This window comes from Scophthalmus maximus, chromosome 13 (genome assembly GCF_022379125.1).
Source record: "Scophthalmus maximus strain ysfricsl-2021 chromosome 13, ASM2237912v1, whole genome shotgun sequence".
NCBI lineage: Eukaryota > Metazoa > Chordata > Actinopteri > Pleuronectiformes > Scophthalmidae > Scophthalmus > Scophthalmus maximus.
In genome coordinates, this window is record NC_061527.1 from 18,799,971 (window position 1) to 18,825,375 (window position 25,405).

At 44.7% G+C, this 25,405-nt stretch overlaps 1 protein-coding gene and 2 long non-coding RNA genes across 7 annotated transcripts in view; all 3 read right to left on the reverse strand.

The window, feature by feature from the left end:
* Positions 1-302: 302 nt before the first annotated feature.
* On the reverse strand, positions 303-5,752 carry LOC118318752. Of its 2 annotated transcripts, none has more exons than XR_004795808.2 (4): positions 3,247-5,752; positions 3,059-3,124; positions 2,858-2,948; positions 303-2,744 (listed from the first exon to the last, which is right to left on the reverse strand). It is a non-coding gene; the product is annotated as an uncharacterized LOC118318752 (long non-coding RNA). The 2 variants fall into 2 exon arrangements; XR_004795806.2 differs by having other exon boundaries at positions 303-2,747.
* Positions 5,753-7,381: 1,629 nt separating this feature from the next.
* Positions 7,382-8,266, reverse strand: LOC124850941. 2 transcript variants are annotated; one of them, XR_007032044.1, is made up of 3 exons: positions 8,161-8,266; positions 7,645-7,966; positions 7,382-7,547 (listed from the first exon to the last, which is right to left on the reverse strand). It is a non-coding gene; the product is annotated as an uncharacterized LOC124850941 (long non-coding RNA). The 2 variants fall into 2 exon arrangements; XR_007032043.1 differs by having other exon boundaries at positions 7,386-7,523.
* A 1,014-nt stretch (positions 8,267-9,280) lies between these two features.
* Positions 9,281-25,405, reverse strand: part of kita (KIT proto-oncogene, receptor tyrosine kinase a) — a 41,810-nt gene continuing 25,685 nt past the window's right edge. For 2 of the 3 annotated variants that reach the window (XM_035646904.2, XM_035646902.2), the window contains exons 5-21: positions 25,031-25,223; positions 22,907-23,093; positions 21,513-21,628; positions 21,115-21,229; positions 18,708-18,892; positions 17,418-17,524; positions 17,185-17,311; positions 16,512-16,616; positions 16,208-16,318; positions 15,977-16,118; positions 15,724-15,818; positions 15,473-15,603; positions 14,963-15,085; positions 13,192-13,303; positions 12,866-12,965; positions 12,453-12,558; positions 9,281-11,765 (exon numbers count right to left, since the gene is read on the reverse strand). In XM_035646904.2, the coding sequence (XP_035502797.2) occupies positions 11,583-11,765; positions 12,453-12,558; positions 12,866-12,965; positions 13,192-13,303; positions 14,963-15,085; positions 15,473-15,603; positions 15,724-15,818; positions 15,977-16,118; positions 16,208-16,318; positions 16,512-16,616; positions 17,185-17,311; positions 17,418-17,524; positions 18,708-18,892; positions 21,115-21,229; positions 21,513-21,628; positions 22,907-23,093; positions 25,031-25,223 (2,238 nt within the window). In that variant the 3' untranslated portion in view covers positions 9,281-11,582. The remainder of the gene's footprint in view (positions 11,766-12,452; positions 12,559-12,865; positions 12,966-13,191; positions 13,304-14,962; positions 15,086-15,472; positions 15,604-15,723; positions 15,819-15,976; positions 16,119-16,207; positions 16,319-16,511; positions 16,617-17,184; positions 17,312-17,417; positions 17,525-18,707; positions 18,893-21,114; positions 21,230-21,512; positions 21,629-22,906; positions 23,094-25,030; positions 25,224-25,405) is intronic. The other variant, XM_035646903.2, reaches the window with a different exon arrangement.

The following is a 25,405-nucleotide window of genomic DNA, read 5'->3' on the forward strand; positions in this document are numbered from 1 at the left end:
ATCCCACATACATTCATTGCCCCTATATTGTGCCTGCTGGCTAACTGGCACAGCTTAGGGTACGGGATGGAATAGAGCCATCTTAAATGTCTGTCAAAGAAAGATGCACAATGAATGGGACGTTTTCAGACGCACTGTCTGAATGTTTGTCTCTGAATGATCAGGGATATGAGATAAAAAGTGCGTGTGTGTGTGTGTGGGGGGGGGGGGGTCCATATGAATGGATGTTTAGCTGTAAAGCAGCTCAGATTGGAGAGGAAGGAAGACTGATATCCTTACTCAAAATAACGCTGCAGAAACAGGATGTTTGGTGTGCTCTATGGTAAGGGAAGAACTATAGAGAATGGTCAGAAAGAGAGAAGCGCAAGTTACCATTTGACACCCCCCTCAAGTCAGTGAAAATGACTAATGAATCATGAAATAGTTTATTATTAGAATTATTATTAAATGTATATATCTATATCTATATAGATAGATATAGATATAGATATAGATATAAATATAAATATAATATATAGAAGAGAATTTGTCAAAAACTTCAATTTCATTAGATCAAAGTCAACGTGAGTTAAGTAAACAGAGGCTGATTTGAAATATTAAGCAGGGAGCCTGCAGGTCATTGACCTTCAGACATGCTGTGGAGTTGCAGACAGCTTTAACCCTGCCCAGATCCCTAGAATAACAAAGACAATTCCCCAGGACAGTCTATTATCAGGGATATTTAACCTAATAATATCAACATTCCAGTTACACAAAACATTCGGTCATGGATGGATCCTGGGACAGTCTAGAACCCTCCTGCATCTGTTCCAACAGTCATTTCCTCAGTCTGGACTAGTCTGTTGTGTTTCACCAAGGTTTAGGACTCGAAAGCAGACCACAGACACGAGGAGAAGTTTAAAGAACCCCACCAGTCACGTTTTACAGTACATGAAAATAGTTTGCTATGTGTAATATTTTCTTTTACATTGTTTATCGCCTAAAAAGTTTTGTTAAAAAACCCTCTGAAATGGGCCTGGAAGCCATCCACTCTCTCCCTCATTGAGGAAATCTGAGACAATGAATATTCATTATATGCAAATAACACAGGCCCCGCCCACCACAGCTGCTCGCGCCAGGTCGACCGGTGGAAGAACGTGCGCAACAAGATGGCTGGCGGCGACATCGGCGCCAACGCTCGCTCACTGTCTGCTGACACACCTGCCGTCCTCTCGTGGACGCGTTGCCTCTGCAGCATATTGGACAGCGATTGGTTTTCTGCATTTGTGACGTACCAAATCTAGCTTGCCAGGATTCGTTTGAATTTTAAATTGGTGTACAGAAATCTCCTACTCCAGGAGAGGAATGTGAAAACACCTCTATAGTGACAACATGTGCTCAGATACTAGTCACTGTAGAGGACAGGAACAGAAGAAAAACACTTTTATGAGTGGAGGGGGACTTTAATATTTAATATTTAATATTTAATACAAAACTGGTGATTGGATATTGAGCAGAGGTTGTGATTCTGAGCAGGACGGCAGGTGAGCAGGGGCAAGGCAGGCAAACGGCTTGGGACAAAGGGCTGAGGCTTCCATGCAAGGCGATCTCTGCGAGAGCTTGACGGACACGTCGGGTCCAGGGCCAAGCAGAGTGGCATAAGCTTCCAGCAAACCCCACTAGAATCAAAATTAGTTCTGAGAATCACAAGCGTGTGGTACCACTGAGCGGGGAAAACCATCTGACGAGACAAGAGCACGGAGAGACACAGCTTCTATAAGCAGGACCAGGAACTGGTGTGAGGCCCAGCCAGGTGCCAAGGAGGAAGCCACGCCCACAGCCGCACCTACTGCCCCCCACACACACACACACACACTCAGCAGGGAGGAGCGAAGAACAAAAAAACAAAGTCAATCCAGCCCACAGCATGAGCCTTGACACAGGGCCGTCTTCCCTCCCAGTGTGTTTTCTTAAACTGGTGACCCTTAATCCCATTTTTATGACGGGAGCACTGAACCTAAACGACGGCGTGATTCAAAATATAATGTCCTGGGGTTAAGACGCTGTGGTTTTGAGTAATGGATACAGGCTACTGGGGGATTTCGAAGGGGGATGGAATTACATTTCATTCACCAAATATTTTGAAATCTTGAAATGTTCAAAAAGTGAACACAGGATAAAACAGTTTCCATACTTTGTCCTCATATATCGATCTATACATGCAGGCGTCTCTGTCTGCGTTTCGACTTTTTTCTCGACAACTTATCGATCGATTTCAAACTTTGCCTGTTGATGAGAAAACAATGAAGTTTGGTGTCTTGAGGAAACTTCTAACATCGCTTTTCAACACGTTACTCGACACGGTGGAAAGAAAAGGCAGAGAGAAGGCAGAGCTACACTACGAGGGCAACGGAGCGCCCAGACAATTTGACAGGGTACACAAAAAAAGAAAAAAAGCCAACAATAACAGAGAGGCACCTTTTGAGCGAGCACTGCACTACTTTACTGAACAAAAGGAATGAGACGTCAAGACTGGTGATCATACTTGGTACTTTTCGCCGTACACTGAAAGATGACCTCATTGTTCACTGTTTGAGTTGCTCGTGGATAAGTGCAGAGGGGGTAAGACATCGGAAGAGCCTGTGAGAGTCATTCGGCGTCTGTCAACATCCACTTGTCAAACAGAGCCGGGACAAGAGGAGCCGCCCCAGGTGTTGGTTCAAGCGTCTGCAAGTGGCCGCGTCTCCGTCAGCCACGTACGTGCGCTGCTTGAGTGAAAAAGAAGAGAAAGAAAAAAAATCACCTCTGAACCAAAACAGGCAAATCCCCCTAGAGACTCAGGCGTGAACAGGAATGTCTGCTGTGTGACATCACATACCAAAGAGTTGGTAGGGAGACAAATGACAGTTGTGTTTAGACGCGTGCACGTCCATCAGCAGACGCGCCATTCTCCGTGATGGAAGAGACTCCTGCACGGGCCGTGGAATAGGTTTAGAAGATATCTCTCTCATCTCGGGTGTCAAGACCGAGCGCATCCTTTTTCTCACCACATTGACAATAAGAATATGACGTTACATACATGTTTCCCCAATCTTTATCGTTGCTGCGTATTCCCCTCTTTTGATTCTTCTGCTTCCCAGGAATCCTGCGTTAAGCATAAGAACAGGGTCACTATGTCTTCCCTTTATCCGGAACTTGTTGAAGTTATAAATAGTTTGGTTTCGTGGAAGATGTATTGGCGGCAGGGGAAAAAAAAGCATGACCTACTTGTGGTGCATGCAGGAAGGATGTATGGGAATGGTGGGTCCATGGCCGGGATGGCCGCTCGAGGCCACTGGAAGAGGTGGTCGTGTTTAGAGCTCCGTGGGGCCGGTGGGATGGTGGATTGCTTACAGCAGAGCTGACTGCTAAGACGGAGTATTTTTGTAAGTTCATGGCCTTGGGCAGGTCGTCCGCTAAGCAGAAAATCGCGGTTCCTTGCGCATGACACGGTCTGAACCTCGAAGGGGCCATTTGCACAACCATTTGCGGGTGCAGACCTTCGTGTGAGAGGTGACTCCGGCCGTCCGTGTGGCCCGCTCGCCCCCGGAGGGTGAACGATGTGTGATGGGAGCTGCCCATCCGATGGCTGTGTGAATGGCGGTGTAGTCTAAGGCGCTTTGAGTGGTCGTCTAGAAACGCTCTATGTACATGTCGCCCAGTCATCATCGTCTGCAGGAGCTGACCGGTCTATTCGTTTGTACTCGTTGGCTGAATGTTGGCTGTGTGACTTGTTATTAGCTGGACTCGTGTCCTATTTTCGTTTCTTCACAGTATCTGGAAGGTATTCAAGCAGGGTCTGTATTCGATCCACTATTTCACTTGAAAGACATCTCAACCTCAGTAAGTGATGACTATATAAGGGGTCTATTAGTATACATTTTTAAAAAGCGTCCCTGCATTTTGATTTAAGGTGTTGTAAAGTATAGCATCCTGTAAAAGAGCCATATGCTGCCATAAATCAGGTAGTAAATTCAGCGGACTGGAATTTCAAGCATGCCGTTGCTCATAATCCCCTCGACCCCTTCGCATATGGTGTTGATGAAAGAGGAAATCTGGGAAAGCGTGCATCAGGAAACCAGGGTGTTCAGGGCCTTTGGTTAGATGACACTGAGCTGCTGCAAATCTTACTTCATAATAGAGTTATGGAGAGCCATGACTTTGAACAACTGGTGAAATGAATGTCTCCCTACAGTTTATATACATAGATACAGTAACGTGTTCAGACCCCTTCATTTTTTCGTCACGTTTGTTTGGTTTTGTTACATGCTGCATCCTTATGCTTTTATTCAAAAACAACCGTGGCGAATCTACGCTCAACGCCCCATAACGACAAAGCAAAAATGATTTGTTTGAAAGGAAAACCTGTCATATCACATTGACATGGCCCTTTGTGACACTTGACATTAAGTTTGTGGCTCTTGATCCTCCTTGAGATGTGTTTCTGCGCCTCGACTGAACCGACTGAATTGGAGAGGACACATTCAAGGACTCGCAGCCCCGTTGCATATCGGAGCAAAAACCAAACCATGAGGTCGGCAGGAACTGCCTGCAGGATGGTGATGAGGCACAGATACTGGGAAGGCTGCAAACAAAAGGTCCTGCTGCCCTGAGGGTTCTCCGGAGCCACGGCGCTCAAATGGAAGAGGAGTACAACTGTTCACTAGAGGTGGCTGACTTTGACTCACCCATGCATGTAATCCCTGGTTTTCCCTGCTCGTTGACACCGTATGTGAAGGGTCGGGGGGAATCAGAAAACTTGTTACCTGACTTACTACAACGTGTGGCATCATTTACATGCTCTACATGCTTGACTACACCTTAAATCAACCTAGGACCAGGTTGTCTTAGTTAGAGCGACCTTACAACCAAAATCGTTACGGAGCCTCTTTAAATACCTTGCAGATGCTGTGGAGGAATTAAAGGAGAACGGCTAAACCGATAATAACTCAGACAGCCAACAGTCATGCAACAACACGTACAGACTACTGCATCAGACTCACAAACGTTAAACAGGTTTTTGTGAATCTCAGCAGAAAAGATTCTGCTTTCATGGTTATGTAACCGAGGGGTGTTCCAGGTTAAATGATGATTGGATTGTGTGTTACAACTGCAAAATTAAAAAGAAACAGGAAATGTGCACTGGTTTGTGACAGTTGAGCTTTATAAATAAATGTAATGAAATAAATATTATCAGTGTAATAAGAAAGGCTATTCAACAGAGCAATAAATGTTTAGAATGTATTATTGGTGATATCGGTATGATATTGGTTTAATTGCACAATAAAAATACACAATGTCTCGCATGTCCGCAGCAGAGATAACACTGGACAGGATAATAGTTGAATGAAGAGAATGAATGGCATGCTTAGCTGAGTTAACTCTGGGTGAACGTGCCGGATCCAAAGAAACTGGAGATTATAATGAACTCAATACCTTGCCTTTGTCAGCCTCGCAGCACCAGTTGAATAAAAGATGAGCAGACAAGTGATATCCTCCTGCCCAGTGGAACGTTCCAGCACACACAAAGGCCCCGGAGAAATATTTCACAACGGACTCGGACCACACTGGACAGCTAAAGCTTTTGTTGAGATGAAGTTATTAATGTGCCAAATACACAAATGAAGAAGCAAAAGTAGGAAAGAACAATTACCCAAAGGGGAATTTACATCAAAAGTAAAATTGTTAAAGCTGCACAATAGAACACACACACACACACACACACACACACACACACACACACACACACACACACACACACACACACACACACACACACACACACACACACACACACACACACACACACACACACACACACACACACACACACACACACACACACACACACAAGGTTATTGATCTGTGTCTGTCGTGGTGAAACTACAAATTTCTAAAATTGGACTATAAAAGAAATGTGTGACATCAGATGTAAATTATTCATACGCAACAGTTACTTACATGATGACGTGCGTCTCTTCTGGGACATATTCATACTCTTCTTCCACTTCAGATTGATCTGTGCACGGCGCGTCATGTTAAATATATCTGCCGCAATGGATTGTGGGGCGTCTATATCTCCTTTTCTTTTGCACAGGAAGGTCCAGTGCAGCCTATGCAAAAGGAGAAGGAAGCATCGAAGCTCCTTTCCTATGCATTTACAGAATCCCAAAGGGCTCTTATCATGGCTGCTGATCAAATACGTCCCGGTCACAAATTTAGGGAACTTCCTGATCCAATTGGACAGTTCGACCTCGCCGTAAGGTTCAGGGATCAGTTAGAGGGTTTTAACAACAGACAGTTCACAGAATGAAGTGTGCCTGGAGGCAGCATTGAGACAAAAAACTGCAGTGTCCAGCAAAAGTCCAGAGATCAGGGAGGTTCTCTAAAGCACAAGAGAGACAAGGGAGCACAAAGGCAGTAAAACACTGGAATCAACAGCTCTCGAGTTTTTTCTCAGCGTCGGGCTCAGCCATGAACAACAGCGCGGAGCAGGTCGAACAATCGGGCGGCGAGAAGAAGAACAGAAGCCACAGCTTTTAGACAGGCGGTGATTAAGTGATCAGGGACAGGAGTGCAGCCCAGCCACACACACACACACACACACACACACACACACACTCAGGAGTCACCGAGGGAGCGAAATCAGAGTCATTCTGGACACTGCCAGTATTGGTTAGGGCAAAAGTATAGTGGCGCTTGATGAAAAATAGAAGAACTGTGTGAAGACATGTATTTGTATACATGTGCGTCGTGGCGTTCACCGGTGCAAACTACTGCAGCCTCCTCTGCCACTTCCACTAGGTAGCCAAGACTGCAATCATATTGGACAGATATTGAGAGGCACATTGATATTGATTGACACCAAATAAGTGTATTTCCCACAATAATCAAACTAGGCCATGTACACATTCAACCAGTTTAACCAAATGAGACGATATCGCATTTGGGAGAAATCTATGATGTTACAAATCAGACAAAGTATGCAATAGTTGTTAATCTTCCGAGTTTGTTGGGGAGTTCTGTATTTACAACAGAGACATGGCAGCCATCTGCTGGGGGTCCTGAGCCCTGGGAACGTAACTGGCCCGTAACTGACCTGACACAGCGCCGGGAGCAGAAGGTCCACCCTTCACATACGAGGAAGTGCAGTGTACCTTAGATAAAATGTTGCCCCTCAACACCCACACCCACGAATACATGAACAGCCCTTAGCACCCCCCCCCCCCCCCCCCCCCCCCCACACACACACACACACACACACACACACACACACACACACACACACACACACACACACACACACACACACACACACACACACACACACACACACACACACACACACACACACACACACACACACACACAACTCATCCTCACCAGGCCATCACTTCCTGTTCCCTCTGTGGTTTGTGTATCTCGGAGCTTCTGGCTGGCAGTCCACAGCAGCACCCATCGATGTTTCCTGAGCAGCTTGAGCAAATATGGGAAGTGGTGGGGACCTGAAAAGAAAAGCCATGCGTGGTCTGTTACGCCAGCATGTCGTTTAACTGTTAGAAAATAGAAACACTGGGTTATAAATTAACGTTTTTGGCTCATTCGTAGTTGCAAGACAATTCTGACCTGAAGTCACACTTGATGCAGGCCACAGTCTGTGACAATGCTCGTATTCAGCTCACCAGAGTCGTGGGAATGTGTTCATCATTTTTCTAACTGAAGACTTGATGTTATCTCTGTGAGATAGTAGCCCAGTGAAAAAGGAGGGCGCCGAAGCATCACATGGTGAGACGGGAGGCATCACATGATGCTGAGGAAAGACATTGTGATGTGGCCCTGGAGTGATACTTTCATTTCTTCCCCTGAATAAATTTGTATTTCATCCACATCGAGTTGAAGGTAGTTTTGTTTCTGGGTATTTTGCTGCAATATCCTAATTGCGAAAAATCTAGAAAGGAAAGACAATCTCGAATCAGAAAAAAATCAATCCTGTCCACAGACACGGCTTTTAATCTTTGCTTTGCCACAGTGCACCGTCCTTTGTTTCCTCCCTACTTCAAGTTCCAAAACATACAGTAGGTGTTTTATATTAAACTGCCAGATTTACCACAAACAGAATAGGAAGAAGAGTGACATGCTTACCTAATTTACTGCCACGGAGAGGAACCACAGCAAGTTGAGCAATCCCAGCCACGACATATTAACATGTGACCCGCTGCACAGAACACACATCGGTACTCACTTTGCATCTTCTGATTCAACAGAATTCAAAGGAGTCTGATCTTTTGGAGCCATATCATGTCCCACTTTTGTATCTTCTGGAGGGAAAGAGGGAAAAGACATCATTATCGAAACAAGAATGACGGCCCAAATATTACTCTGATTAAAAAGTCGTTTGCTGCGACAAGAACATTTCCATACTTAGACCCCCCCCCCCCCCTTCATGTAAAACACTTTGGAAAAGAGCATTATGATGTTTATTCATATTCATCCTGCCAGTCAAATCTGGATGATAAAAAGACTCAAATAAAAAGACTTAATACACATATACTCTTTTCATTTGTTCTATACATACAGATATGTATAGATCATTAACATTCAAATGCTTGGTGTTTCGACAAGCAACATTATAGATTCTTCAAAAGCATTTGATTTTGTTGAGTGTGTCGGTTGTGCCAGTTACTGTTTACGGTTTAAAGCCTTGTAGTCTGACTCACAAACCGAACCGTTGGTCTGCCTAACAAACATTTGCCTTCAGCCACTCTCCTTCAGTGGGATTTCCTGCTTGCCTCTTATCAGCTAGATCCTGAAACAATGGGGTCTGCCCACGCACGTTCTGAGCGCCGGGCCTGTCTGTTCCAAGCGCTGCTGTTCCCCCTCGCGGCTTTCCCCTCATGACCAGATGTCCCTTTCTGGGCCGGCGCCAAGATTTACGAGGATTCAGGGAAGAGCAGGGAGAATGACAAAAAAGAGAAATAATAAAAACAAACCAGACAGTGTATCATCCATTACTGTACTTTACAGTGGCGTGTGGCAAACCTAAGATCCAGTTAACCTCCATTCACAGCAAAGTGGAGATGATTAATTACTTCTGACAACAACCTCAGGGTCCAACTACCATGAGTATTCACCCACAGTGATAGCTGGCACTGCGCTCGGAAAAAAATGTGAGTGTCATATGAGTATAGTGAGTAACAACACTATGTCGGTCGTTACATGTCAAGGAGCAGGCATGTAAAAAAATGGACCACGAAAACATCACTGGGAATCCAATATACACAATTTTATTTACATTGACACATGTCATAGCATCACTTCAAATTTACGCGGTAAGACTAAATCCTTTAATAAATATGCAGCAAAATGCAGGAAAACCTTCGGTGTGAGGGGAGCAACGAGATGTAGAAGAACCTGTTTTACCCAGACAGCTCATCCTAGTTACGGTTTGTGATTTCAGTTTTTCATGATATTGTCCATGAATAATGATGATCAGACATGACCATAAAGAGCAGTATCGCCGTGGAAGCATCCAAGTGAAGTGTTTGAAATGATGAAGTAGCCTACATTAACACATTAGCCAAAGTGACTTTCGTCTGTTTAAGTTTCCATGGTGACAGAGGAACAAGCAGCTCCTCTAGTTGAATCTACGGTCGGAAAAGTCTTTTCACACTTCAGAAAGAAAAAAAATATCACAATAAATCTCTGCAACAATGTACCACATCTTCATTCAGAGAGACGTCTTCAAAAGCATCAACATTACATTACAATGTACGCACATTTATATTTACACAAAGAGAGATCGGTAAGAATGCGGGGGTTTAAATAGCCTAAAGGACTCGATGAATATTTTATAGTGGCACCTCTTAACAGTAAATATTTCAATTCGGCAGACATACAGACACGCACCCAAACACAAGGAGACGTGCAGTCTCGCACACAAGTTCAGACGCACACACAGGACCCTTTCCTTACGCTCCTCACGACAACATCCACCAGTGGGAAGAGGGGAATCAAAATGGTCTGGACTGATACAGACTACTTGCCAAGTCCCACTTGTGATGGAGGAAAAAGCTCGACACAAAGAAGAGAAGGGACGGCTGAAGCGAACTGGGGAACAATGAGATGGCCGACACCGAGCTCTGCACCCGCGTGTTGACGTCTCAGCAGAGGGCCCGGAGAACCTCCCGTCTTCCCCTGGTTTGTCCCCTCAGGGAACGCCGCTGTCCCGCTTCATGGCATTTCACACGAGTGCCATTGCTGACTTCGTTTGACCACGACATAGACCATCCGACTGTCTGTCAGCCAAAACCAGAGGCGCTCCCCTTCTGCTGGTCCTTGGTGAAGTGGAAGGAAGTGAAAAGCAAAGAGAGGACACACCGCAGGAATGACAGTACCTGTCTCGTGCTTGTAAACAAAGGTCATGCACTGGATCTGGCGGGAGGGGAAACCAGTGACCACTTTACAGCGGTCCGGCTGTCAGCTACGGGCCGCACACAGCGTCTCCTCTGTCACACTCTTTCCATCTCATCATGTAACGTATGGCAATAACTTTATATCATCACCTTCACATATTTACACTTGTGCAGTCCACGAGCACATAAACGGAAAGCTAGCGTACCATGTTCATACCACACCTGTGAAGACAACTTGTGTGCAGAGTAATCGCGGGATGATCTATGTGTTAATCAGATCCAGCAAAGATGGTTTTTCGCTCTATAACTATAGTGACACAAACTAAAAAGAGCAGACGTGAATCTCCTAGAAGACACGAAGCACTTACGGAGTCTAAGCATGGCCAACCATGCTGTCTAATAGCTTATTTACCAGTGTCACAATACCGCAGTTCAAATTGGCCCCCGAAATGTATCTCTTTCCAGTAGACGTAGATCTGAACAGTTGGACATAATACTGTCAATAAAGGAGTAAAAAGAGGGGGGGGGGGGGAGAGACAAAAACAAAAAGCTGCATTACGGCCTATGTGTGGAATGATGAGAAGTTCAAATGCCTGAAGTGCCTCTTTTTTTTTTCCCTCCAACAATTGCAACAGCCAACCAAAAAATTAAAGTGTCACATACATTTCCATGACAGAATAACAACAAAGAAAAGGAAAATATGTAATTAAAACAAAGCAAACCTCAAATAGCTAGAGAGAAAGTGTTCAAAACAAAGAGCCAAAAAAACAAAAACAACAACAAAAAAATGTTTATGAAATGTGTAGGAAAAAATGTAAGTGAAAATAACAAAACAGATAACAGAGTAATAATGAACCTTGTGACAGTTTTACAGTAACGGCTTGTGTCCCTCCCCTGGTACCTTGACAGTTCTCTGCTGTGAATAGAGGAGCATTAGTCCAACTGTAATTCCTATAATCGGTGGCAGTGACAGTGATAAAAGCCGTTTGTCCTTAGTCGCTCTTCCTTGTCACAGGTGACTCGTGCCACTCTGTCTGCAGCACCTGACAGGCGCTGCTGGTACCGGGGCAGTAGGCGGGCGGAGTGGTTGGGCGGCGAGCGGCGGAGCATTTCAGGCACTTATTGAGGCAGCCAGACAGGTCAGGCGGGTGCCTACACCCGTTGGGCAGCGTGGGTTGTGCCCTCCAGGAAGACCTCGTGCTGGACCAGTAAGGGCTGGGTCGCAGCGCTGTTGGTGCCTGTGGAGTCGAGTCTGTGAAACGCAGCGCTCTGAGAGCTGGGCTCCTCCCCGGCTCTGGGCGTCACAGGGAGCCTGAAGCTGAAGTTCAGATAAATCTGGAGATAATGAAGAGGAGACGGAGAGAACAGACGGGGGTGGGGGGGGGAAAGTGGATGAGGGTTCATGTCGCTTACGGTTTCGGATCTGCAGTTTAAAAACATCACAGAAATGTCGGCATTTATCTGATTTGCACAAATTGTCTCTCTTGCGACGTTGATGTTTACGTTATGTGTCATCACGTCATGTCGATAAACTTATAGTGTCAAACTACGTTAAAAACATTTATTCACTTTTTTACTTAGAGTTACGTGGGCTTGTTCGGGAGGGTATTAGGTAAAGAGATTTTGCACTTTACATTCTTAAAAACATCAACCATATGACATTATGATTTTACTCTTGACATTTGAGCCTTATTCTCAATATACAATAAAAACCTTGATTTTATTTAATATGCCTACCGGCTGCTCTAACACTTAATGTCTTGTTTGTTTTATCCATACAAATATTGAAGTCAGAAACAATTGTGGTTTAGAAATAGCCAAGCACATATCCCCCCCCAAATGAAATTTGGGCCAGGCTTGTTTCCCTTTTTTCAGTGCTTATGTCGAGCCTGGTCAACGGTTTCCTGATAGGCCTCGTATTTACCACATACGCACGAGAGTAGTTGTCATCTAGCTCAGCGAGAGATGCGAGTAAAGGTATTTAAAGTCCTGTAGAAAAAATATCAAAGTGCTTCCACCTACATGTTTAGTGGCATCCGACAGCTGCTGCTCAATCCTTTCCACAACCTTCCTGAAGGGGGGTCTGTTGAAGGGGTCAGCGTCCCAGCAGGACCTCATAATCTGATACCTGGACAGCAGCATATGGACACATAAACACTGCTGTTATTAAAATCCTCTTCCTTTTTGTGTATGTTGTTTCCCATGATCATATTACAATTTCATGATGCTTCAACGACTTTTACACACACACACACACACACACACACACACACACACACACACACACACACACACACACACACACACACACACACACACACACACACACACACACACACACACACACACACACACACACACACACACACACACACACACACACACACACACACACACACACACACTCATAATTGTCTTCAACAACAACAACTCACATTTCATTGGGCGCAAACTCCGGAGCATCCATTCTGTATCCTTCTTTTATCAGTTTGTAGAACTTGGCATCCACAGGCATACCAGGATAAGGACTGTTTCCTACGTTCAACAGAGATTCAGTTCCATTAAGCACTTCAGAAAAACACACACACACACACACACACACACACACACACACACACACACACACACACACACACACACACACACACACACACACACACACACACACACACACACACACACACACACACACACACACACACACACACACACACACACACACACACCCTCGACAAACAGTGACACACAATGATAGAGATACCTAATGAGAAGATTTCCCAGAGCAGGATGCCGTAGGACCACACGTCACTTTCAAACGTGTATACACACTCAAAGATACTTTCTGGAGACATCCATTTCACTGGCAGACGGGCCTGGAAGAGAAAAGTACTCAATGAAATAGAAAGTTGTTTTTTTTTCTGTGACAGGAGTGCAATGTACAGACTTTACCAAACATCAGGTATGAAATCTGCATTTCTCTGAGGATCTGACAACCACTTTGAGCTCAGGACGGTTGTGATGATGCAGCGAATTACTGCCTCAATTTGAGGGAGGAGGTCTTAGAAAATGTACATTTTAGCAGTGCTCAGAAAACATATAGTCATCTGAGAAGTGGCTCAGATCAAAACATTAAATGCCCACTTCTGTGGTTTGCAATGTAATAGCTGCATTTGTCAATACTCTCACAGCTCTGGAATTGACTGTGCCAAGTTTGTGTTGAAAACTACTAGCTAGTTTAAAACCCGTGATTTACTTAATGAAGACGAAACATTAAAAGTTCTGATTTGTCTTGGCCATAGACTGTATATAACAATGGACGACGTAGTCACCGGGTCCGGAAAGTGAAGCCAATGCGAGAGAACCTGAAACCAGTATTCTCTGGAACAACCAGCAGGGGGCGACTCCACTGCTTGCAAGAAGAAGTCAGTCTATGAGAAAATGACTATGGTCTCACTCTCTAGTTTCAAGTCTTCTCCAATAAGGCTTTATGTTTTATAATTTTTAAATGATGGTCCCATTTTGAGTAGTATAGACGGTTAAGCACTGTATACATGGGCCAAGACAGAACACATCACCCATTTCGTTGTGGATCAGGACAAAGAAGCAAATCCAGGAATTCTCTTGCATCACTTTTTTTAACATCGCGAGAGAATTGGGCATTGTTTTGACACTTTCACCAGTTTCTAGGACATCATTTATGGAATTTGATGAAATCTCCACTTCTAGTTTAAACTTAACCAATAGGTTGGGGGCAATCTAATGTTTGTAATGCTTCCACAACACCTCCCTAGAAAAGATGAACAAATTGGAGCAATTTAGAGCAGATTATAAAATGTCCCTCCCACTCATCCTAAAATAAGCTTCTGTACTAGCTGGTGGTACTCCCCTGTGATTTCTCCTCTTTCCGAGGGTCTCATGCACAAAAACACATTTCCTGCATTTTATGTGTGGACAGCCTCTCACCCTCAGTCAGAGGAAGAGCAAGTCTGCTTGTGGACTAGGCATTTCCAAAACAAGCAACAGATCTGTGAGTTTTACATCAAAAGATAATCACGGTTAGGATAAGGATAGGTGATTCTCTCGTTGCCTAGCAACAGTAAACTGTAAACGGTAAACCGGCTTTTTTAGAGGGTAGGCTTCAACACAAACAGGCAGTTTGGTAAATCTAGGGTTTTGCACAAAACATGCTCTGTCTGATCGGCGTAGATCTTAGCAAACTACTTTCAGTTGGGTCAGTTATCAGTGCGCCGGCCACACAAGGCTCAAGCAAACCAGTGCATTTCCTCTCAGTGTTTTCTAGAAGTGGTAAGTCAGCGGCGACTGGATTAGTTGTCAGGCCTCGAATATGTGTTGAACATCCAGGTGAAGACCAAGTGTTAGCGTTACAGAGCAGGAAACTGAGGAACAGGTGGTTGAATTTAATACAACAAAGGCACGTCGAAGAGGGAATCTTGTGATGGCCACCGCTGCGTGTGTACCACAGCTCCTCTCACATTTCCAAGTGTCACACACTAAAGTCATCACTGACTTACATTTCCTTTGACCACATAGTTGGAGTCGGTGGTGATGTCCCGGGCCAGGCCGAAATCACAGATCTTTGCCACTCTGCCTTGAGTCAGCAGGATGTTTCTGGCTGCCAGGTCTCTGTGGATACACTGCAAAAACAAACGCTCCTCTACCTTTAATAACTGATGATATGTGTTATACACATGACCAATCAATAATTTAGTTGAAGTTGTGAATAAAGCCTCTTTTCTGATGCGATTTGCTGCTGAATTTCCACACTTCTGTACCACACAGCCACTGACACTGACATACGAGCCTACTGGCCACAGTATCTTTGCCTCCACGTCGAATAAATGTTTCAGTGGCATGGTCTAACGTGTTTTAGACCTGTTTACTAGCTGTGAAAACGTAATACAGGCTCTGAAAAAGTCAAATATAATAACCCTAACCCCAGAAATTCACCTCAGTGTGTTATGCAGAAATCAACCATGGCAGCTGCTATTCTAAAAAAAGGGCACAATCAAGTTAATACTCACATTTTTGGAGGCTAAGAACTCCATGCCTTTGGCCACTTGGTAGGAGAAGCTGAGGAGGTCTTCGGTGTCCAGAGACAGACCGTCCTCATCAAACATCTCACTCTCTTCATCTGTTTCAGCGTAGGAGCCACCTGTGTAGACAAACAGTGTGAAGATGATTTTTTCTGAAATTGCACAAGCCTCACTTCAGACGCTTTTCCGTCTATCGCGACCAAGACTGAGAAATTCGATGAATGGCTGGCTTCGCTTGCCTTTGCGTAGTGAGCGTCTCTTCTCAGGTGACGAACTGAAAGAATGGTTGCCAGCAGCAGAAGGCCTCATGGTCATGTAGCCGCTCAAGCTGTCTCTGTGAGAAGGAAAGGAGCAGTCTGGTCTCAGCTGAGCACAGCCACACATAGGCACGCTGCCGTCCAAATACCCTCCGCCTACGCACGTTCTGGATAGTAAACACTCGTCTATTTTCTCGTCCACACACACAAATTTTGACACAAAAAAGAACCTGACCCGACTCCGTCTCGTTGGGGCACAATGTTGCGGTAGTAGCAGTCTTCCTCCATCTTATAGCAAATGAAGCATTCTCTCTTCCTGCGCAGGAAGTTGAGAAGGTCTCCGAAGCAGCAGTACTCGGTTATAACAAGTGTTGGGCCTGCGGACGAAGAAGCATGCGCCATGAGAATGAGCTCCCCCCCGCCCCCCCCACAAAGTTTGCGATGCAGTACAATGAGGCCGTCGCACCTCCGACCGTGCAGGCTCCCAGCAGGTTGACAATATTCATGTGGTTTCCCAAGTAACTGAGGACTTTCAGCTCTGACATCAGCGCCTCTTTCTCCGTGGCATGTGCACTCGCTGTGGGGAAAAAACAAATGGGTACACAATCAGCCTTCAAGGAAAGATAAGCTCAAGAAGAACGTACATGTCATGAGCTGTTATATGCATTTTCTTCTTAAAGGTCACAGCTACTAAGAACATTTGTTGCATAGCCGAAACAGCGATGCTGTGCTCGTCTCAGTTCATTTGCATGTGTGTTGACAGCACTTACATTTGAGCATTTTCACAGCCACGGTCATGACTGAATCTCCTTCGGAGAGTCCATATGCAGTGGCTTCCACCACTTTGCCAAATGCGCCAGAACCGAGCGTCTTCCCTTGACGCCAAGAAGAGAAACACAAAACTGTTACTCCCCATCCTGCCTTTTTCGAACAAACTGGCCCCGTGCCAGCGTTCCTAGGACAACACCAGTTTTAGCCCCCGGGCTGTGTACATAGGCACCAGGACACGCAGGATCCTGTTTAAGGAGGTTGGTTTTAAAACAACACCCAGAATGTGTCAACAGTATTGTGTTTGCACTGAGGGAGTGGGGCTACATCTTTAATGAGCCACAGAACTGGTTAGCCTGTAATTGACCACAGGCACGGTTTAAGCCTCAATGTTGTGCCCATACACTCAGAAAACAGGGTTTCTGTCAATCAGCATGACGCAGCCTGTGGGTGACAGTGATAAGGTCATGTCGACTGCACTGTCAGGCTTTATTGCTGAGACGGTTACTGAGACAAACCCCCCCATTTATCTACGCGTCACTCTGTTCAACAGCTGTGATTTACACCTACAGTAAGACATGACAACCAGGATGTTTATTGTGTCAGTAATGATGGATAAATGGAATCATTGACACGGCGCTGATGACTTTGACAAAGAGAGACAATGGCGCTCACCGAACCGCAAGTTGTTCCGAGGAAACTCCCACTGATGATCGTACGGGAGTTGGGTCGGGTCAATGTACACGTAGTTGTTTCCATGGATGCCCTCGATAACTTTCCACTGAATCTGGTATTTGGGTTTCTGTCACGAACGGAAATACGAAGAAGATAGTGTTTTTTTGGTTTGCTTTTTTAACAAATGAAGTTATGGGCTTTCTACACGCTCTACCTCGCATGTACTTGTCTACCTGCATGTACTTGTAGAAGAGCATGATCAGGACGAGACAAAGGATGCCTGCTGCTGATACAGAGCCAATTAGCAGCGGGGTGAAGAGACCATGGGGAACGGTTCTCTCTGCAGGGAGACAGAGAAATGATAATGTTACACACAGTGACCACAGAGTCCATCAGAGACAACCTCATCGCTTCACCATGTTTACAATCTAAATGACATTGCACAGATTAAGCCAGAGAAGGCTAAGTCACAGTGATGCCCACTTTAGTCATATCATGGCAAACTAATCCAATTATATATGTATGCATGCTGCAGAGTTCTCTATTTTTTCTGCATTTATTTTGTTGAACCTCATACAATCCCCTTTGACTGTACAGTATTTTACTTTATAGCCGTTGCTTCTACAACTGTGCCGGTGAGTAATTATTTATAATGAGTGTTATGTTCCTTCGTGCCTGGTTGTTTGTGATGCCTTATTGTTTTGCTCCTCTGTGCAGTGGAGTGTAATAAGCTCTTTAGAGATAAGAAGCTTTCTCTCAACTTCAAATCTGAGAATGCAGAGTCTGCAGGAACTAATCCCCTGTAAACCTGTCAGTGGTTTGTAAGGCTCTGTGTATTCTGTGCTGCAGCTCGCTGACATCTCCGAGCCTCCCACAGCCCCAGAACACCCTGCGCCGCCAGGACTCCTGCTGCGCTCCACACTCTCAGCGCCTCCGCCTGGTCTGCTGTTACTCTGTGAGGCACAAAGATTCCTGGGCACACGCTCGCAGCGGCCTGTCCTGCTTGGTCGCATACTGCACACTCTCCAACCCGTTAACGCTCACCAGCACATCCACCGTTACCTCAGTCAGCCCCTGGTGTCCTGCACAAAGCCAGGTATCAGGGCCCCGGTCAGTAACTTTCCAGCTACTGCACTGCACGACTATTGAGCCATTGCACAGCAGATGGGGAAGCCGTTATAACAGAGAGGATTTGGAGTCATAAAGTAAACAATGGGCTAATTCCTTTGTGTAAGTGACAACCTCTTGTCGTGTCTGAGGTATCTCTCTTTGCCAATGTTTAGCAACAGATTATGGTGGACCAACCTCCAGTTGTAAGGCCACGTTTACGGGTTAATCCTCACCAAAGTCATGCTTTTAGTAAACACGTCGAGCCGACGAATAAATCTCATATGGGCTTTTCTGAAGGACAGAAGCTGAGATAACTTTGTTTTCACGGTCCACAGAGCAGGGAGTCACAGGCGGGTGGCACAATTTCATGGAAAACTGCAGCCTACTCTCCCAGAGTGTGATTTCTCACTCACCACTGATAGAGAAGAGTGTGAAGGCCTGCTCCCCGTCCACCGTTGCCACGCATTCCAGAGTATTGAACCGTCCCCTGCTGATGTTCACCCGACTCTCCACCTCCGTCTTCCCAAATATGGGGCTGGACAGTGTGACGGTGATAACATTGTGCTCCTCCTGGGTGCCATTCCTCTGTTGGGAGCACCTGAAGAATGGAGATTATACATTGTTGGTAAAGGGCTGATGGGATCACCCAGCTATTCATCAATTGTCTCTTTTCAGGCCTCCCTCCCCTGACAGTACCTGAAAGACACATTCCTCTCGAGTCATCAAAAAACTCTTGTATAAATAACGTAACTTCATGCAATTTGCAGAACCACAGAAACATGTTCTCATGTTTAACATTTTTATATATATATATATAGTTTATTTTTTTACCAGGGTTTAGTTTCACCTGAGGTCATATCAATAGCTCTGGAAAAAAAGATGCGAGATGTGTAAAAACCAGTCCAGGGCCTCATGTTCTCATTGCACCTCCCCATAAAGAGCAGCTGCTATCAGCTACCTCGGGTCACATTGCTTTGCTGTGTCTGCACACGCATTTGCGTGCCTGTATGTAATGGCTATTAAGTGGATTTGATTATGATTAAAAAAACGACTGGCTAAAGTTTGGATTATCACTTATGATTCAGTGTGCGTGCTGCTCGGGATTGGTGTTGCTACAGCGACCAGATGCTCCTCCTTCCACAAACACTTTACGTTTGACACGAGATGAACCGTCTCCAGGTGTATCCAGGCAGATGTCCCGAGCCCCCACCAATCACAAATCAATTCCCTCCAATCCCCTGTCACGTGCGGGTCATCTTATCACTGTCAACCAATCCCACATTCTGCCCTCATCATCACTCCTCTGTTCAATGTGTCTCCGGAGTGACCTTTAGGACTCTCGAGATGCACTTCGCGTGACTTTTGTCAAAGTTTTAGTGTAAAAGTTAAACTACGAACGAAGCACAGATATGCAACGTGGAGGCGGAGCTTGAAATAAACGGGCGGTGCTATGTAAAAACGGAGACGTAAATCAATCAATACAGTTTTCACAGTCTAAAAATGGCAATGGTAAGTATCACTGAGAAACTCATGAGGACTGGGAGGATGTTGTTTGATGTCATTTGACTGTAAAATGGAGAAGCAGCGTACACCAGAGGCTTGTTATGAGATGCTGATAACTTGGTTTAAACTTGAGAGCAGTAAAAGAGTGACCCTGGCTCCATAAGGCCTTTGTCAAAATCAACAACAGCAACAAAAAAAGCACTGTCATATATTGCTCCCTAATAGCAAATCTGATGGAGATGAAAAGCATCTGCCCTTAAGTATTGGTAGGGGGAGTAATTATTCTCTCTAATGATTCATAAATCCCCCCAAAAGTATGCGTTTGTTGTCAGGATCCGCAAAATTTGACAGAAAAATGAATGATTTTGACAGAAACTTGAGTAACATGACGAACAACTTAGAACAGACGATACAAGGAATCTAAATGACACCGCTAAAACAAAAGCTAGATCTTGATCTGATCTCTTGAAAAGTAAACCTACAATAAATCAAATGACAGTATAATACGACAGTAATACACTACCTTAAGGGTTCACAACAGATTAAAAGGATTAAAGGCCAAGACATATGCATATACTTGAATCTGCTCGTCAACTCAAAGTTTTACAAGCAAGTAAATATTCAAAGGATGAAAACTTGTGGTAAAGGTGACTATCTGAGACCACGTGGTGCGGTCATCGTTACCTCTTCGTTCATCAGTACCGGCCTGCACCTCTGCCTGAGGGCAACCGCCGCAGTGGTTGTTGTTGTTGATGTAACAATATTTACTCTTGCAACAATTTGAAAACTCCTCCCCCGAGTTTATTTAGACCTGAGGATGAACTTTCTCTGCGTCTCTTAGAAAAGCAGTTATGAATTTATTTTCCTATGTAAAATTATAACGTGATATTTCTCTGGATGTGGTATAAGATATACAGTAGTAGTACTTGTCATCGAAGGGATTTGATTGCTGTAGTTGCTCTTCTCACACATAAGGTGTAACATGATTGTCATCGGATGTGTTTTTAGGGAGTGGCCTCTATTGCGGGTGACTATCTTACTATTGTTGATCTCGGGGGTCTTGGGGCTGAAAAATCACTTATTTGGACGAAAAGAGAAAAGCATAAGGAGCTGAAGTTTGCAAACCTTTATTCCTGCTCTCGAGGTTAAGTAACAAAAAAACGTCACCACTAAACTCTGACTGGTGCAGTGACATCACTTCTTTTAATTTAGCACAGACTCCAACCAAAAATGGTAACTAACTTTGCCAGAAAATGTCATCTTCACACACAGTCGGTACTGACAGGTAACTGACAGTAAGAAGTTCATTGAGCTCACCTGATATACGGCTGCTCACAGTAGTACCAGGTGATCTGCGGGGCAGGGAACCCCTCTGCGACACAGCGAACTTGTCCATCCACTGGGCCATCGTGAGATACGATTTCGGGTTTACCTGACGGAGAAAATGTAATGTCAAAGTTTATTAGGTGAGATGTAAATGACTAGCAGGAGAAGGGCTGATGTTAAATTATATCCAGCTGTATAATGAACCTTGGCCCTGTAGGGATGCTGCAGGGCAAGGCAGAGAGCAGGGACCTCATTTAGAACAAAGAAAAGGTCATCAGAACCTTTTCCCACATGTCAGCTGCTGGAGATTAATGCAATGTGGTGTAATGGAATTCATTGTGGGCTTAAGGGGATAAAAGACCTTTCCCAAAATCTATGACACAACTTACTGATCACGAAGATGGTGAACGTTTGATTTACTGATGCGTCACTGTTGGAGGCGTGGAAGGTGTAAACTCCCCCTTCTGACATTTTCATCCGCACCAGCCGCAGCTCACTGGCGTACCTGAACAAAGAGCGAAGACGTTACCTCTTCTAGCGTGACTGCATTTATAGATTTTTACAAGCCCACTTAAGCAATGTTTTTTCATTAATTCTTTGATCGCACGTAAACAGAACACGATTGCCGTTGTTCATGTCAAAGCAGCCTGGGAAAGAGCTTCAGAAATGCTCAGATATTATTATTTTATAATACAACCAGTCTTTTGTCTTTGTCATCTGCTCTTCTAGGAACATCTGTTCACACAAAGCATTCATAGAAGAGTGAAATAAAAAATAATCAAAGAACCCTGTATACTTTTTTACACCCATTCATTTTTTTAGGCTTCTTTTGAAATCATGTTTTCTATTGTTATTTAATTTGATTTTTACACATTGAGGGAGTCATGTCAAATCGATTCTTAAAGGTCATGCCCTAGTCCTCCCAAATTTAAACAAACCCTGTGGCGTGTGAGCTAAAAATGCGTTGCGTTGAACATGCAGCTTCGCCCGAAATGATGTAATGTTTGTCTGCGGCACAGATATTTCATTGTTTCTGGTCACGTGAAGACTATTCACCACCTGATTGTGTCCATTTTCTCTAGAAGCCGTATTTCTCAGGGAGGTGTGACAAGAGGAGCTGTTACATCATCATCACCTTGCGCCAGACCACAGGTGTTAAATTCCACTGAATGAGGGTAATTATCCTTTTCATCTATGTGGTAAAACTGGCGTGAAGTCGGCACTGGAAGCGTGTGTGTGTAGGGTGGCCAGACGTCACGAAAAATTCAGGATAGTCCCGAATTACAAGCAGTTGTCCCTGAATCCTATCCTGATTGCCCTAAAATTTAGACTAAACCAGCGTTTTGATTAGTTATAGCCTAATAAAACATTAAATCCTGATCGTTGCGAAACAATAACGGTGTCACCTGGCAGCCAGCTTTGCATTGGTTACAGCAATTTGTATCCTACATGAATTATGGCTGTTGTTTAAAAAAGCAACAAAAAAACCCTTTGTAAAGTAGAAGTAATAAACAGCTGCTGAGAGGGCAGCCTTAAGACATTGTTGAATTCAAAAATAACAGAGTTTGGTGTTTGTTGAGGTTGTGATAATAATTCATACGCTGGCCTACATACAACCCAGTCATTTGTTTTGTTGTTCCCTTATGACAGACAGCTGAACAAAATGCCTATTTTTTCGGTTCATTGACACCGTGACCACGTGAACAAGCCCACCCACAACTTCCCCCTCCCCCCCGAAATGATCATCTGCTCACCCTGTGTGAGTTTGTGTGTGCCGTCTCACCTGTATTCGTGGCTGTGTGTTGTGATGACATGGTCGGTGGTGTTCCTCAGCCTGTGGCCCATGAAGCTCCAGGAGAAGGTGTGTGGTCTTGGATAAGCCTCCATGTCAACATTTAGCGACAAACTCTCACCTGAGCGCACGCGGATGGTTCTGTTGTTTGTAGGTGTTAGGTTGATAAATCCTTTGTCTGAAGAACAGAGGAGTTAGGAGATTGTTAAAGGATTTGCACAGGCAAAATTAAGCCCATACTGTATGTATTGTTCTATAGATTCCCTGGAAAAACACAGAGTAACCAGACATGCATATGAAGACAACGAGACAAAGGAAGACTCCACATATGTGCATTTAAAACATACATTTTCTGGGAAAATATCATCATTCACAAAGAGTTAGATGAAAATGAAACGATCAAAACCGCTGCCATATCTGGTTTGATATACAGTATGTGATATATATGTCTTTTAGCTTAGCTTAGCATAAAAAGTGTATATAGAGGAAAACAGCTAGCGCGGCTCTGACCAGTTATATCACATTCAAAACCCTGAAGCATAAAAACAACAGTTCTCTCTTTTGTTTTTTTACATGGTAATGGATCATCATCCGGGCCGCAGCAATTTCAAGGAGCTAATGTGGCCGGCCAGAAAAAAGTCATGCGCATAACACCCCATAAAACTGTCATTTTACAGTTTCAGGCTTTGTGTAAATATAACAGATGATATACAGTATATCAGGGGGTTATGAAACCTTGAGACTGTGGGCCGTCCCCCTCCTCACCCCGCCTCAGGCCCTGTTCAGACATGGTATTAATGTCCAGAGAGATCCACTCGCAAGCGGACAGCTCTAATCACGTCAGTTCACACCTGGCGTTGAGGTGCAGCCCGGGTGCGTCTCCTGTGACCATTCGTGATCGGATCACACGTCCCCGCTCTACACGCAAATAACCACGTATGTCATCTGTGTTCACAAAGACCGAATGTTGTTGTTCTGACTATTTGGTCCCCTGTCAAAGTGTGCGTGTGTGTCTGTGTAAGAGGGAGAGATAGAGAGAGGGAGGGAGATGTGCGCAGCTTTGCGATAGAATAATAATAAAAAAAGAAAATATCAGCATGTAATATTGCAGTGGTTGGCACAAATAAATCAATGTGTCGAGAAACCTTATTATGAAACAGAGGACTTCGGCTCCTTCAATGTGGCCCCAGGACACATTTTGCATTCACACTCCTACAGACCCCGTTCTGAGTGATCCGATCACTAGTGGACAGCTTTAGGTACAGGAGTGAACGCACCCACGATGCATCGAGGAAGATCCGATCACTCCGACCACATTCTGAGGTGGTCTGCTTTGCACATGGCCACATAATTTAGTTCACTTGATTTGTATGGTCATGATTATGTTATTTGGCCCCAGGCCTTTTAAAAACCTCTGCTCGAAAACATGTTGGTTGGTAAATGGATTGTGTTACCATCATTCATGTCCTTAAGTCTGAGTGCTACTTGGAACAGAATTCTTGAAGAAGTTTCACCTCTGATTTCAAAGGCTTCTTCAGTCTTTTGAACGTTTAACAGGCATTTAACGTCTTGTGTGGTCGAGATCGTTCATGAGGTCACAAGAGTGAGGCCTTTTGACATGCGAGTCTTTAGGATCACATGAGTCGCGGAGTGAATGGCTGTTAAGCTGCCTGTGGGGGGAGGGGGGGGTCATCAAGGGACCTCGACTCTCGACTTAGAAATACCATGAAGTGGATTACTGAGAATCTTCACTTTCCAGTCTTTATGACAAGCTAAATTGACAAATTGCTGGCAGGAGCTAAACACTTGCTGTGCAGATATGAGAGCGTTATCAATCGTCTGATCAAAATCCCAGGAAAAAAGCAAATATGCATATTTCCTAAAATGTCAAACTCTTCCCTTGACATTCAGTTTTTGTGAAAATTGGTAAAATCACATCGGCCATCTGCACTTTTGTGAGGAGACAAAGGAAATACCAAGGAATGCAACACAATGATGATGAATGATGTGCTTTCACTGCCAACCTCGAATGATTGACAGATCACAGTGGTCAGTAGAATTTGACCACATTTCGCTAATGAAAATAACAATTTCAGTCACCCTTCATGTACTCACCATAAACATCGAGCCACACCGACTGCGTGCTGACCCCCTTCTCGTTCTCAGCTTCACATCGGTACCTCCCAGCGTCTTGTGGCCTGACCGCTGCGATGTGCAACGTGGAGCTGCGCACATGAGTGAAGTGCTCCGTCAGGATACGTGAAGCACCGTCAACCTTTGCTGGTTGCTGTGGATACCAGACGGCACCCTGTCAACGCCCAGAGATCTCTAGAGATTAACCCCGTCTGTGTGTCTATCCTTGCCAAAAGCACAGAAATACTGACACAGACACACATATGCCTGCCAGCGCGCGCGCGCGCACACACGCGCACACACGCGCACACGCACGCACGCACACACACACACACACACACACACACACACACACAC